At 41.9% G+C, this 15,935-nt stretch overlaps 1 protein-coding gene across 1 annotated transcript; it reads left to right on the top strand.

Annotated features, from left to right (window-relative positions):
- Positions 1 to 11,403: 11,403 nt before the first annotated feature.
- On the top strand, positions 11,404 to 15,278 carry SYPL1 (synaptophysin like 1). Its single transcript, XM_037390257.1, has 5 exons — positions 11,404 to 11,472; positions 12,216 to 12,334; positions 13,027 to 13,231; positions 14,105 to 14,293; positions 15,147 to 15,278. Exons 1-5 carry the CDS (start codon positions 11,404 to 11,406, stop codon positions 15,276 to 15,278), a joined length of 714 nt encoding a protein of 237 aa, XP_037246154.1.
- The last annotated feature ends 657 nt before the right edge of the window (positions 15,279 to 15,935 follow it).

The following is a 15,935-nucleotide window of genomic DNA, read 5'->3' on the forward strand; positions in this document are numbered from 1 at the left end:
ACAGCCTTATGGCTGTGGAAAGATAAGAATTTTTAAAAACTGGACTGGAAAAACCTTTAAAGCAAACCTTTAACCTGATTTTTAAAAATCTTTCTGTGAGGGCCAGTTGTTTCTACAGCCCAAGTATCTGAAGGCTCAGACTTGTCAGGTAGCCTATAGGAGACCCTTTTCTTCTGGTTTCTCTGTGATATTGCTTTCCTAGGATAATTTGGCAACATTGCAACATCTTTCTCAACTGCTATCCTCGTTTGTTCCATTTTCTGCCAAAAATTGTGCTCCTGTTGAAGCTCACAGTCTGACTGCCCAAATTTATTCCCTGACTGGATGCAGCAAGCAAAGGCCAGAGGCCAGGGGTCACTGTGTGCCTACTTGGTTTGTCTCTGCTAAATGTCAAGCGCTGAAGCGGTCTTGGAGGAAAGATGTTAAACATGTAGCTACCAAATTACAGTGCCAAGAGTATGGTTTGCTTTTTCCATGCGAAGTTGGACTTGGCCAAACTCTTGGCTTGCATCGAGGAGAGACCTCACCCTTGCATTTGGAAGGCTATGAACTTTTAGGCTAAGGATTTATGAACTATTTTCTTTCATTGAGTAGCATTTGCTTTTAATGACATCAAGGAAGGCTTTTTTATTTACATAGATTGCTTGAGACTTGTTTGATTTGTGTTTTGTTTTCTAGAAAATTTAATCCAGTCAGATAATAACTGAATTAACTACATAGCAACACTTTAATTTTATTATGCCCTCTATTTCAGTCTTCACTTCTCATTGCCATTTCCATGTTATTTAACCCATGTGTATTTTTGCAATTTGTGATGTAAAAGATACGATCTACCTAGTGTATTTCATTGCTTCCAAATGCTTAACAGATTCTTTAAGAATTTCTATTGTCTCTCCTTTGGCAGACAAATAATACCTGCCTGACCATCTGTATTTGTGTACAGTTATCCCACCCAAGTACACAAGACTTCCTTTCTCACCATTTAGAATGAGAAATATTTGTACTGTTGAATAGATTAATTTTTATTTTATGGCCTGATGTCCATGACCCGGATTTGAGTTATAAACTGGTCATGTGTCAGGGCTCATTATCCACTGATTACATAAGCTATTGTTACCAGGATAAATTTAGAATTCATCTGAAAATCACAATTAATCATTTGACCAGCTCTACAAATAAGGTCAGCCAACATCTACTGTCTCTAAGTTCATGTATATTTTAGAATATCTTCTGTGGTTTAGCTGCCTTGATTTGTGTTATAATCAGATATATCTAATTACAGATTCAAATTGCTATGTATAGTTAGCTTACTAACTCAAGTGTGTTGGCATGTCTTTTAAAGACTATCATATTCTAAATATGTGCATAGACAATAAAGTAGCAAGATCTGAAATAATTACTATTTATATCCTTCCATTGTTTGCTCAAAACCCAGTATTTCATATTCAGATATTGTTTTCAAGATGATTAAGCTGACTCCTAAAATGTTTTTCCTAAAATGTTTTTGTTTTTTCAAGTCCAATAATGCTTCAGGACTATTTCCATCTGGTAGTAATAGTCCTGTTTATTCTGGAACATCTTGGTTTATATTATGCCTCTGTGTCACAAAATCTATTGAAATCATGCAAAACACCAATCTTTCTGCCAAAGTCAATAAAATTACTACTTGTTGAAGAAAACAGTAAACAACAGAACTTTTTAATGATGTCATTAACACATCCTTTGTCAACAGTTGGGAAATCTGGAACCTTCAAGAAAAATAAATAATAAAAAAATAATTAATTCAGCTTAGTTGTACAATTAATTACACATAAACTTCTAATGAGATTTGGCTAGAAATGCAAACAATTTTTGTAGCAGCATTAGCTGCACAGCAGCATAGCAGCTGTAGTTCAGCATGTAGCGTTGGTGCTGCATTTTATCCATCCATCTCATAAATGGACACATTTTAAAGCTTTTTTAATTCTGAGAGTCAGTACGCTCCAACAGGCCCTTTGCAACTGGTCTATAGACCTCAGCTGGTCTTGAATCCAGTTCAGGAGTCTGATTCAGTACATTTTGGGGGCTCCCAAGGGATTTTGTCCTACCCTACATTTTCTGCTGGGAACCAATTTCTCCTGTTCTTTGTGTTCAGAACATTCCTGGGATGTCACCCCAAACTACCTCTTGCTTTGTGCCAACACAAGCTTTTGTGCATCCATTTGGTACAAAAAAAAAGAACCTACTCATGAGTTTATTTTTTGCCCTGATCAGTTCAAATGTGTGACAGTATAAACTTCCGCTGAAAACAGTGCAGCCATGGATGAAGTATGTTTATTTAACAGTCAGTGCCAACGAAGCAGCACATAAAGCACTAGAAAACAGAGTGGTAGGCTGAAGTCCAGTGGACAGATATTGCCAGAAAATGGGGTGGTATGGTCAAAACTGAACTTGCTATGTTAGTTCTCAGACTGCTGTCAGAAAATGAAGAGAGGGGGAGAGGGAGGGGTTTTCTGATTTGTAGATTCATCAAAAAGTCAATTAATAATAGCATTACAGAGGTGTGTTTTCCATAGTGTACAGGTCACATGTAGTACTAAATGCTAAGCTTTCATGAGACCAATGTATATTCAGGGATCCTACTGATAACCCACACCAAGCTCAAGCGGTCTGGCTGCAGCACAAAGTATGTTCTATCACCTTTCCTCCATGATTTCCACTTTAAATCAGCATCTATGGTATTCTTAATGTCTTCCCTTCATCCAATCAATTCTGTTGGGTTTCACAGATGACAAACATAAATTAATAATAATTTATTAAACGAATAATAAGCCCCTTATCCTGAAAATGGGTATTTCCACAGAGTGCACTATCACAACAGGCCACTAGATGGTAGAACAGGATTCTGTCTGCACAGTGCTGTAGCCACTCAGAGCTCCCAGAAAAAACCCTTCCAGTAAGAAACTAAATTAATTCTGGTGGAAGATTCATAAGTCTAGAAAGTAATTTAGAGTTTTTATTGCAAGTGCATACATCATATTCTTCGTCCCTTACAGTTAATTGTTATGTTCCAGAAATGTCTTCAGCAATGACTTCCCAACGTGTATTTACAGAACAAGGCACATAACAGAATACTTACTGTAGAGGGCAAGTCCCGCAGCTACCTAGTTAAAACCTACAAAGCTATGAACTATGAAAATTAAGCCACAGGATTCGTTTGTGGATTTTGATCCCCCATGGAAATCACACTGCCTGGGAGACATGCAGTTACGAGAAACTTTTGCTCTGAAGCATCCTTCAGAGGAGCTACTGCCTCTGTGGCAAGGACTGCTCCCTCTTGCCCTTTGGAAATGTACACAAAAATGTGGGGGGTAAGGGACATGACTGCCTGCCTTTCGGTGGCTTCCACAGAGATCAAGGAGAGTAACAAGAATTTTTACACATGCAACAGTAGAAAATTGAAATTCAAGGCAGAAGGGTACTAATAAGCAACATAATAGTTCAGAAGTAACTGTCCTGCTATGAGTGAAATGTTTACCATTTATTTTAAAATTTTTGATATGGTGTCTCAGAGAAAATCTAACTTTTATTATCCACAGACCTTAAAACCTGCTTGGATATGATAGAAGAATGGTACATGCAATGAAATATGTCTCAAGGACTTTTAGTAGAGGACAACATTAAACAGTGATTTCCAGCGCCTTGGAGAAAAAAGCAGAGGGGTGCCTCAGAAATCAGGGAAAGGAACAACATCACTTGGCATTGTTATTAGAAATCCAAAAGAGAAATAAATGGAATAATAAATATACTACCAGGTCTAAAGAAGGAATATCTATCTAAAACATCAGAGCACACAAGCAAATAAAATGATACAGATACTAGAAAACAAACAGATAGCTAACAGAATGGACAAAAAATATGCAGCCTATTTACATCACAAGAAACTACCTGTAGACAGCTATTTGGCAGGTGAGATTTATTTAATATGGGAGGAAGAAAAGCATTTTCCCCACCTGCAGTTTCCAAAGTTATGACAGACCTACTGAATAGACAGCATTGTGGACAGAGTGGTACCATGCAACGGTGTGTCCCCTGCCAGATAAGCATTAACTTAATCATCCACTCTTTCTCTATCTATAAACACAGAGCTCAGGACTTCCCTGAATTAATCCTTGTTTGGACTGTGTAGGGGATTAGGATGGGAAAAGAACATCATGTATCATCAAGGTTTTTTCCACTGCTATCACAAGCAACAATATTGCAAATACTCTAAACTCCCTCTTAAAACAACTTCCAGTGTTTGCCTTCTGTTGGAAGACATTTCCAGAATCTCAGACTTAGACTTTATGTTCAGCATAAATTATATTCTTTGATTATATGCAGTGATCCCTGTGGTAAAACAGTCTTAATATAAATCTCTGCCTTCCCTAGGTCTACTCCCTCATGAACTTCAAGTCAGCAGTAATAACTTCAGTTACCCTTCCTTTTGCTAAGCTAAATCACCCAAGTTCTTTCAGTCTGAGAAAATGAGCTCTCCGTGACCCCTAATCATCCAGGTAGTTTGAATTAATCTTTCACAAGCATTAGTAAATGAGACCGCTGTGTAATGCTCCAGAGGAGGCTCACTCGCTCCTTGCACAGGGGCAGTAGTGTTTTGCTGTCTCCATCGGAGACACGTATCCCCAGGGCAGGCAAGAATCCCACTGGTCTCTCCCACAGTCTCGTCAGACACCATGAGGCCAGCTATATAAACCCACAGATTGTCCTTCTTTTTATTTTCCAAAGAATGGGATTCGGTAAACTGATAAATTTTTAATATTTAATATTTTATATTATTAAGAATGCAATATTCATTAATTAAAATATTTATTTTCAGTTTAGAGCTGTCAGTTACCTAGTTTCTAATTAAGTCTGTGTTTCACATCAGTTTCATATCCTTCTGGAGTCATCAAGTACCAGGTCAAATACCTTGTAGAACCTGGAAGCAGTTACAGTGACAATTATTATTGGCCCCAACCTTTGATCACCACTGGTTATTCATCAGCTAATCAGCAAAAACTAACTCCCACATGACTGTGTAGCTTGACATTAACTATATTGTTCTAATTTAATTCTCTATCAGTATGGTTCTGCATCAGTCAGCCCATATTTTTCTTAGGTATAGTGATAAATGGATAAGCCTATAATGCCGTAACACCTGACATCTGGATCTTGACCACCAATTTAAAGATGATGGGCAATTATTGTTCATATTAAGACAGTTCCTTTACCAGCCCTGGCCAAACACGGCTGCTGAGTATTGACAACTGATACAAAAGCTTTAGCAGATGTAACTCAACACTATCCTGAGCTCTGCTGGAGTGGAAAGGATTTATTACACAATTAGCGTATTGATACTTTGCTGCTTTTTCCCAAATACACAAAATAGTATTGCCCATTCCTGCATTTTTTTTTCCTTTTTATTCCCCCCCCCCGCCCCGGTTGATTTCCATCATTTATGTCTATTCACTTTGCTATAATGTCTTCCTTCTGCGTTTCAAAAATGCATTGCTGTTGTCTGCAGGGCTGTACATATACCGGTCCCTTGGTCCATTTGCTTTCTTATCACTTTTCTGCCATAGGCTGCCTCCTAATTTATATTCATTATTACCAAGTTCTCCCTGCTCCCATTTGTTATGTAATTTTTATACTTCTGTCGCTTTCTCCCTAAGCCAAACTGGTTTTCTAAGCAAAATAACTCTCTTTTTCTGTAGCGGGATATTTTTGTCCTCTTAAACAGTATACCTGCTTAAATTCTTCCTTGCAAAGATTTGGTTCAGAATTGGTTTTAGCTTATGAAATTAGCCCTGTGGAAGTACTAGCTATATTTAAAGTGTTTGATATCACTTTGGAATGCCATCCACTAGCAAAAATGTTCCAAAATACTTTTAAACCCAGTGGAGACATAAGTTATATGGAGTGAAAAATTAAGAGCCTTTTCCAATTTTGCATTAATGAGCCCACAGCTAGAACATTGTATATAGTTCAGAGTACACCCAAAGCAGACATCTAACAACTGAAAAGACTTGGGGAAGTAAAAAAAAAAAAAAATCAATCAGGGCTAGGAGCATTTTTGAAGAAAGTTTTAAATAGTGAAATGCTTTTAACTGACTGACAAGTGGAAAAGGAGAGGAATCAAACAAGTGCCTATATGCATTTTTAGGGAGATACATTGCCTACAGGGTGTAAGTAGAAGATGGGGAATAAGGAAGACAGAGAAAGAAAATACTGAAATATATTGGATGGGGGGCAAGGAGTTTCTTGGTTCATTTAAAATGAACCAAGTCTTTATATGCCACATGTATGGAACAGTTCTTGGGCATGAAGGATGTGGAGATGATGAGCAAATAGATATTCCATCTTCTATCTTGGTCTGTCCCTTTTTTGTATTCTTATTCTACTCCTTAAAGGCACTGGCTATTCAGGCAGCTAAGCTAATCAAGGTGGCTTGAACCCTCAGTATCGTACTGCTTGTCTGGACTGTGGAGGTTTTTTTGCGAGCTTCATGTAGTATATGGAGAGTAGGGGCATAGATATTCTCCCACAGGATATGTTTTCCTGGATTGGACACTGCTCATTTAAATCTGTGACAGACCCGTAGAAGATCAAAGGACATTTCACCAACTGCTTTAGAGATACCACCATGAAACACAGCAAAAACACTGTCAGTTCCACAGACTCCTCCACTGGACTTTGATCCTGCAAGACATGCACAGCCCAAACTAAAGCACATTTTAGTTGTGCCATTGCAATATCCCCACAAAAGAGACACTAGAAGACTTGCACAGCTCTACTGCAGTCTTGTTCCCTAGTTTGCATCCACTGTTCAGCTCCATTGCATTTAAGAAGGATTAATTTCATCACCAAAATCACAGCTTACTCAGTTACAGTTCTCCCCTTGTAACATCACTCAATGACATATCTTATGAAGTCAAATCATAAATTCATTATAACTGAAGTAACTAACTTCATTGTCTTAAACCTTATCCTGGAGGTACTCGGGTACCATCTGCTAAGCATATCTAAAGCATGCCCAAGGCAACAGGATGAAGGCTCAGGCAGAATCAGCTCTGCCCCTGCCGTACTACAGGGCTGATGGCACCACAGAGCAATGCACTTGCAGGAGATGGAACTGTTTCAAGGCTGTGTCCAAGACCACACCAGAGCACACACAGGAAGCCCGAACGCTCACAGATCTTGTCACCTTCACTTGGAAATGCAAGGTGTCATCATTCTGCAGACTGGTGGTTTAGGCTCCTCTTACCACCTTGGGGGCTGCCGTTCCTATGATACCCTGCTGCAATTTCCAACAGTATTGAGAGGTTGTAGCAGCCTCCTTTGAGGAGGGGCTGATCATTTTGATCTCACACAAACTGCGTGAGAACATTAGACCCTTCTGCCAATGTTTTGCACACATCTGGGAGTGCTCTGCTCCATGACAAAACTAAGAAATACAACGTTTTAAAAATTAAATTTAGCATGTGCTTGATGATACCTGTATGCTCTGCTAGAGCCATGGGAGGCTTGAGCACTTGCAGAATGGCCCCATTCTGCCAAGGAAAGCTCCACAGGTATGCATGCATGTGCTCATACCCTTCAGTGCACTCTGTACCAAGTGTAGTTTGTACCCATAAATGCATATTCTTGGAGATTTCCAATAGACAAGCCAACTAGTCATAATTTCTAAATTAGTTACTAATCTGCAAGTTGATCTTAACAGCGAGCTCATACACTAACAACTACCTTAGTAGTGATGCTAGCAAGCTTGCAGTTACATCAGATTTAAAAGCTGTTTGCAGATACTGAGATTAATAGAATCAGTAATAATAATTAATTGTATTTTGAAGTATCAATGGTGTAATGTTTATGTAATAAAGAACCTATTTTATTAATTTTTAAGAGTTTTTATAACCCTTAAGGACTTGCATGTCAAAATTTGACAACTGGGGAATGACCATATTTTGTGTGTGCAGTCCATGGCATGCTCACAAGCACAAACAAGAACAAAGTGTCAGGGAGGAGGCTGCCAGACTGGGCAGCAGCTGTATTTGTAACATAGCAGTGAAAGAAAAAGCCATCCTTTCCACAGATTTAAACTTGGACTACCTCCAGGAGCCCATAGCAGCAGGCAGATCTCAGCATCTCTCTTGCTTGTTGTCAAGCTAGGGTCGAAAATCCTCCTTGAACAGAGAGGCAAACTGCGTGAGAACATTAGACCCTTCTGCCAATGTTTTGCAGCAGTGCAGCCCCAGGCCGGCTGAAAGGCTGATGCTTTGCTGCTGTTCTCATATGTAGTCCCCAACCTGGAAGCTTCCCTATGCATTCCCACCCTTGGCTGGCCTCCCATGACTTATTCACTGTAGTAACATCTGTCACAAAGCAAACTCAGCCAATATTGCCCACCAGCCTCCATATCCCTGACCATTCCTTCCTTATCTGTCAGTATCAAGTCCATAGAGCACCTCACCTCATCAGCTCTTCCATCACCCGTGCGAGTGAGCTATCACTGCAGTCCAGAAAACTCCTGGATTGCTTGTGCCCTGCTGCGTTGACCTTCCAGCAGGTGCTTAAAGTTCCTCTCGGGAACCAGAGCCACCTTCTGGTTATCTGAAGGTCTCCTCTACTTCTTCCTGATTAGGTAGCTTGTAGTAGACAGCCACAGTAGCATCACTCATGTTGTTCTGCCCTCTAATGCTAGCCCATAAACTCTCAGCTGGCTCCTCATTCATCATTTCTTCTGCTCTCTCACCCATCTTGGTTTGTCCCTCTTAAGGAGCCTTTATCCAACCATGGCAACACTCCAGTCACATGAACTATACGATGCTGTCTCCATGACCCAAATGAGATTATAGCCCTGCAATTACACACAGATCTCCAGTTCCTCCTGTCTATTCCCATGCTACATGTGTTACTATACAGGCACTTTAGACAGTCACTCTTTCATGCTGACTTCCCAGAAGAGAGAGCTTGCACCACCACATTGTTCTGTAGGCACTTCCTTACATGCGTACGTACACTTGGAGGGGAAGTTCTGCCCTGTTTTCTTTTTTTAAAGTCTCCCCTTCAAATCATGTCATCCTGTGCACTTTGCTTACCAAACCAGTCCACCACTTCCTCACTTAATGTGGGTCATCATCTCTTCCCCTGATGCCCAATCAATCACTCCTAGTTTAAAGCTCTCCTCAGCAGATTAGCCAGCCTGTTGGAAAAGATGCTTTTGCCCTACTTGGTCAAGTGGATCCCATCTTTTCGTAATAATCTTGAGTTCTCAGAGAGGGTTCCATGGTGATAAAAGCTGAATCCCTGTTGTTGACACCAGCTGCGCAAATAATAATTGATCTGCAGGATCTTTTCACTTCTCCCCAAGCCCTTCTTCCTCACTGGAAAAACTGAGGAGAAAACCACCTGGGCCCCCAAGACATTGACCACAACTCCAGAACAACGCAGCAGTCATGCTTGAAATGTTCTGGGTCTCCCCTGGCAGTATTGTTGGTACTCACATGGAAGAGCAGCAGCAATTAATAGTTTGAAGCTTGTCTCTCACAGCATCCTGGATCCAAGTCCCTGGTGAGCAGCAAACCTCAGGCTCAGCTGGCACAGAAGCTTCATTGGAGAAAACTCCCCACCCTTTTTCTGCTACCAGGGTACTGACTCCATTCTATAGCTGCAGACCTACAGCTGCAGCCATCCTTCTGGTGCCAGGAGCCACAAGCTTCCAGCCTTCACGGTCATGGCAGCCTCCATTTCCTAGCCGCATGGGCACAGACTCCACCTGCCCCTCCTATAGGAATGCGGTGGATTCCATTTCCTGGAGTTGCAGGATCTCAGAGAAGATCCAGTTGATCCCTTTCTCACCATCTCTGATGCTGTGTAGGCTGCTGACCTCCTCCCACAGCTCCTGGTGACACACACCTTTCACCTATGCACGCATCCTGCAGGCAAGGAGCCTGTGTGCCATAGCCCCAGCAAGAGGCCCCAGGCACTCCTCTGCAGCCCCAGGACTGGGGAGCTGTACCATCCCTCAGCAGCTCAGTCTGAGCCAAGGCCTCTGATGCACCAGGGACAGCTGATCCAGACAGTGCTGGGGACCGTGACCTGCAGCACACCACCACCACTGAGCATGCATATGCTGCTCTGCAAAGGCCCGCTTCTGCACAAATGGCTGTACCTGCTAACTATACGCGGGAGCTGCACTCCAAGCCAGCTCTTCCATTGGCATACCCTCAACACCTGCTGTAAGGCTGCCTGAAGCCATGACAGGGCTCAGCTGGGACAAAACCTCCCAGCACCCTTTGGCCAGGAGCAGCTCATAGAGCTTGCCAGAAGCTGCTAGATCAGTTGGATCTAGCTAGAGCAGCCACAGCCTCCCTTCCCAAGAGCAGCACCAGACTCCCTCGTGTTCCTCAGTGGGTTCCCAGGAGTCCCCCTGCAATCCCAGAAGAAGCTTTTAGAAGATCTTGAAGCAAAGCCAGGAAACTGTGCTGTCCAGTCAGGGCGGAGGGCGGTGGCCAGCCCCTCACACAGGCCTCAAATCTTCTTCAGCATGAGTTTTAGCTCTTCGGTTTCACTGAAGGTTAATGTATGAACAACAGAGCACAATCACAAAAAAGATTTAAAGCTTAAAAAATTAAATGCTGATGATGACATTTCAGCAAACTTCCACTGTGCGTGAATTGTCAATTTGCTAGGAAAATCACTAAGCCCAAAGCCAAGGTATGGCACAGGCGATGCTCTGAAGAGTGCCAGCCTCTGCTGCCAGCCTCTGCTGCTGTCCCTGCTGTGAGGCTTGGCCACGGGGACATGCAGTCCCCACAGTGAGCCCTTGCTGCAGCCAGCCGCAGCCCCGCAGCCCCCACAGTCAGCCCTCGCTGCAGACCCACAGCCCCTCAGCCTGCCAGGGGAGGAGGGGCATCCCACTGCTGCCTTGTGCCACAAAATGGCTGACACCGTTTCTTCCTGTGACAGGTACCGCTCTGCTTCCCCACCCACAGACAAGTCCTCGGTGGCAGTAGCCCCCACAGCCAGCCCTCACTGCAGCCCCGCAGCCCCCACAGCCAGCCCTCATCGCAGCCCTGCAGCCCCTCAGCCTGCCGGGGGAGGAGGAGCGTCCCACACATTTGCTGCCTCATGCCACAAAATGGCTGACACCGTTCCTTCCTTGACAGTACTGCACCACTTCCCCCACGCACAGACAAGGTCCTTGGTGGCAGTAGCGCCCGCCCTGCACTGAAGAGCCCCAGATGAGGTCACGGAGGGTAGGCCAGCTCCTCTGCGAGATGAGCGGGTATGGCAGGGCAGAGCACAGCAACCAGCCCTACAGGGAGGTGGCTGTGGAGAGGCAGGTGGTGGTGTGAGTCCTTGCTGGCTGCTCTGGTGTCTCCCAGGATGGATGGCTTGAGGCTGGACTTTGGCTTGCTGCTGGAGCCTTTGGGCTTTATTAAAGTCCTCGAGTGGGTGAGTAGGGGTGGGGAGGTGTGAGGGGGACTTTGTTCTCTTTGTGGGGCTGTTTCTTCCCCTTTGCTAGGCCTGGCTTTGCTCTGTGCCTCAGTTGGGTAAGCCTGGAGAGGTGTGTGCTAATGGGCTGCCTGCCCCCTGCCTGGTGTTGCTGATGGTGGGTGTTCAACACCAGACTGCTCTTCAGCCAAGCCCTCTGACAGGGAGGGAGAAAACAGTTCTGCGGATACATAAAATCTACGTTAGTTACTGTTAGTTAGTCTGTCATACTGACTTGTGCTGTTGTGTGTTGTGATTGTTGGGGGTTTAGGGTTTTGCTAGGGAACAAAGGGAAAACAAGAGCTAGAGGGTCAAGCTGGTATGGATTACTCTGAGCATGTACCTTCTAGCTACTCCAATCTACAGTTGTAGATGTTTGGGACTCCTAAAAATACTTCTCTTACCCACCACAAGAGGTACTGTGCTGGCTTTTAGTATTAAAAAACAAACAAAAACTTCTGCAGTAGAGCTAAGAAATATAAACAAGAAGAACTTTCAAATGGGCTCTTGCTAGAGGTATTGCTCATGTTTGTGGATTATAGAAACTCAATGTTTTCATTAGTTCTTGACATCACTTCATACTTCAGCATTGCTAACTCTGTCCCCATTTCTTGCCCTCTTTAGCTGTTTCAGCTAAATACTGAGTTTATTTCCTTTGAGCTCTAGAGGTGTGGACTAACATGTCTATGTATCAATTCCTATAGATTTTTTCCATCTTTACTTTTGCCACGTGTGGAGGCTTTCAAGGTGAAACTACCCTTCTAGTTTCCTGCAAAGATGTGGTAAACAAAACAGTTACAGCTGCTTTTGCTTATCCATTCAGGTGAGTATGAGCTCTTCAGTTGTCACTCATATGCTAATTATTTATTATTCAGTCATTCCCCATCTGTCTCCCTTTGAATATGTACCTACTGTATATATCTGAATGAATGTGTGAAACCTTTGATTTGCTCTGTAGTAGCAATAAATAAATATTTAGTCATAATTGTTCAAAGCATTGTAGTTGTCAGTGCCCTATAGAAAGAAGTAGGTAGAAATGGCAACAGGCTGTATTACTGCTTTGTATCGTTCCACCTTAAGCTCCATTATAGCAGTGCATGAATGCTACAGAAGGTAATTAATAAGCAAAGCAACACAATTAATTGTAACAGCCTATTTCTTCATCAATTTTTAGCTGCTTTGGAAGCCCTAATAAGATTATTTTGGATGTGCTGTTATAATATTTTTGTTCAAAGATGGACTAGACAATACTCCTCCATCTGACCCCCTCTCCCCCAAGCCTCAGGGCTATTTAGCCACTTAGCGGGAACGAGCTACACCTGCACATCGTCCATGTCAATCAACCCACTGCCTTCATTCCTCTACATATAGCTGATACCTTCTACAAATATAAATTGCCTTTTGGACTAAACTTACTGAACTAGAATGCTGAAGCATTGTTATTGGAAGTATGACTACATGAAGTTTCCCCTATGTAGTAAACCCTTAACTACATGAAGGATGTAATCTTTGCAGGTTGAATACTGTTGTATTTAGTGCACCAGACCCAAAACATTGCGGTGGTACTTGGACTGATGTCTATCTCAAGGGCAACTTCTCCTCTTATGCACAATTCTTTGTTACACTTGCAGTGTTGGTATTCCTCTACTGCATTGCTGCACTTGTGGTATATATTGGATATAAGCATGTGTATCGGCAAAATAACAAGCTTCCGCTAACTGTAAGTAATACTAAGGTATCTTGATGTTTTGGCTTTGAAACCAGAAAGAGATGAGAAACACTGTTAACACAAGACTATCTGAATAACTTATGAATATTCAGTAGTTCCAAAGGCTAGATGGAGTGTGAACACAAGTATCTCAGTCTAGTCACTACAGCACTCAAGCAGAAAAGGGGACCCAAAGCCCTTGAACATCCATGGCATCGTACCATATGCAGTTATTGGAGCAGAGTGGAATGAAGTTCCACCTCCTCAGGCAAACGGTGTCTTCAACACAACTTTTCTTTTGTATTATGAATTTAAATATAGAATTGTTCCATAGGCAGAACCTCCTCTGTTAGTCTCTGGGAATTTTCCCTGTGTAGAGCACCTGCTGTGCAGACACAATTGGCAGAGGGAAATAGTTATCTTGTACATTTTAGTCACCTTAAATACCAAAGCCCTGATCCTCGAATGAGAAATTTCAGAGCGTGCCCAGAAACAGACCTAGTGAGCAGATTGAAATCCTCTGTCCTATCTCCTCTACCACCCCCACTTTACTAAACTTTGACTTAAATTTTTGTAACATAAGTTAATATAAATTCATATAATCAGAAATTTGTTTCTAAAATAAGATGCCTAGCACTTGATTTCTTACTAAGGATAAAATTGCTTATGCTTGATAGGTGCAAAAGGCATACAGTTTTGTAGCTGATTATCAACACAGAATATAACTTGTGTTGTAATTACAACATGGTTAACAGCTAAATTTGCTTGTGGTCAGTAACGCTGATGCAGTTATTTCGGAGATATAATTGATACTGTCTCTGCTTTGCTCTCTTATGTTACATTCATGCAAAAATTTTTCACCTAATAATGAGTATTCTTCCGCAGGACTTCACTATCACTGTCATAACAGCCTTTCTGTGGCTCTTCAGTACCTTTGCTTGGGCAAAGGCACTTGCTGACATCAAAATGTCCACAGGGGCCAGCATTATTCCAGGAATTGAATCTTGCAAAGCACTAGGAACAACTTGTCGTTTTGCTTCTGTGACCAGCATGGGAACTCTGAATGTGTCTGTGGTATGTACGCCTTCTGCCATATGGGTACAGTAAACATGTAGAAAATAGCCAATGGCACCTGAGAGCCCTGTTCTACTGATTGCATGTGTTGCTTTATGTGTTAAGATTGGTTTATGGGTTATCAGTCATTCAGGCCCATTAATGCTGTGGTAAAACACTGACCAGACTTCTTTTTCAGAAGGAAATAACTTCAAAGAAATTAAGAGAAAGAACTTGTAGGATCTGTCCCTAGAGCTCTTAGATGCAGCATTTCTAGACATATTTGAGTCTGTTATTTCTGACTGTATGCAAAATAAAATATTGCTGAGCCACCCAAGTGGTTTGACTGATATAAGTAAGGAGGAAACACTATGCTTCCTGCTTTGTCTTTTGGTGTTGAACCTAGCTTTTTAGTCAGCTGTGAGCACTTCTACACATCAAATGGAAGCTCCTTGTAATACAATGATATAAAGCTCATGTTCACAGGAAGAACTCCTCACAGCAGGGCAAATGAGGCTTATTGTATGATCTTCCTAGTGATTCCTGCTTTTCAAAACTCTGGCTGTTATTCGTTGGCCCGGTAGTAGTTAATCACATGCTCTGGATGTACATATGCAGACATGCCAAGTGACTGAAAAGAGCTTGTCTAATTCCATACCAAGGATAGAGTATGATGACTATCTGACTTCCAAAGAAGTCCGTTAAAATGTCTTGTAATACTCTAAAGCATGTGGGAATGTCTTTCCAAATCAAAGGGGTGCTAAAGATAGCAATTTTTTCTGGTTTGCCTTGAGGTCATATTCTGTCTTTTTTAAAAAACAAACAAACAAACAAACAAAAACAACTTAATCTCACATTTTTTCTTAACCTACAGGTGTTTGGCTTCCTTAATACGGTTTTATGGGTAGTAAATATTTGGTTTATGTACAAGGACAACAACCTGCACAACCAATCAAACAGAATTTCTCGAAGTCAAGGAACATATCCAGCTCAAACAGGAGTATAAAACCAAGGAGATAATTTGAAGGGCTTCAACTTTTACGTCACGCTGCCACAGAGCATGGAGCCATTATGATTTATTTCAATAATAACTAATAATACTTTGAATAAACTTCTGTTTTCTATGATGGTTTGACATAAGGTCTCGGATAATCCAAGTGTTTAGTTACCTTGAAATATATTATGCCTTTTGAAATTTTGCAGCTTTTTATTACAGTTCTTGATGAGCAAAATGTTGAAGCAATCTGGATGCTGACCCTTCCAGGTTCTTAAATTAGCCTCATAGGAGGGATGGGTGAGAAGCAACTGCATCTGGGTTAGAACTAAAGAAGTTGCAATAATAACAAGCCTTGGCTGAAAAAACAAAAAATAAATGCAGCTAGGGCATGTGAAAAAGCAGTTCAGCTTCTTTCTATCACTGATACCTTGCAAGAGCCATCAGAGTTGAACTCGTAGCTCTGTCAGCATTTTAGCCACCACATGTAGGTTTCTGGATATTCCATTCAGATTATTGTATCAAATCTGCTGACAAGCCTGTCTGGAAGGACACTACTTCTGTGTTTAATATGCTGTTACAGTGGCTTGGGACAATTTCTGAACAAGAAGGTAGCTTATAGTTCCACTGTAAGCTTGTTTAACAGAGTTGAGTGTGTATATGTGTGCA

This window comes from Falco rusticolus, chromosome 5, assembly GCF_015220075.1.
Source record: "Falco rusticolus isolate bFalRus1 chromosome 5, bFalRus1.pri, whole genome shotgun sequence".
Classification (NCBI taxonomy): domain Eukaryota; kingdom Metazoa; phylum Chordata; class Aves; order Falconiformes; family Falconidae; genus Falco; species Falco rusticolus.

Bases quoted from the DNA above. Each gene is read 5' to 3' on its own strand.
- SYPL1 (XM_037390257.1), top strand. From the start codon at position 11,404: ATGGATGGCTTGAGGCTGGACTTTGGCTTGCTGCTGGAGCCTTTGGGC. The intron at 11,473-12,215 runs GTGAGTAGGGGT...CAATTCCTATAG, and splicing joins TTATTAAAGTCCTCGAGTGG to ATTTTTTCCATCTTTACTTT. The intron at 12,335-13,026 runs GTGAGTATGAGC...TAATCTTTGCAG, and splicing joins GCTTTTGCTTATCCATTCAG to GTTGAATACTGTTGTATTTA.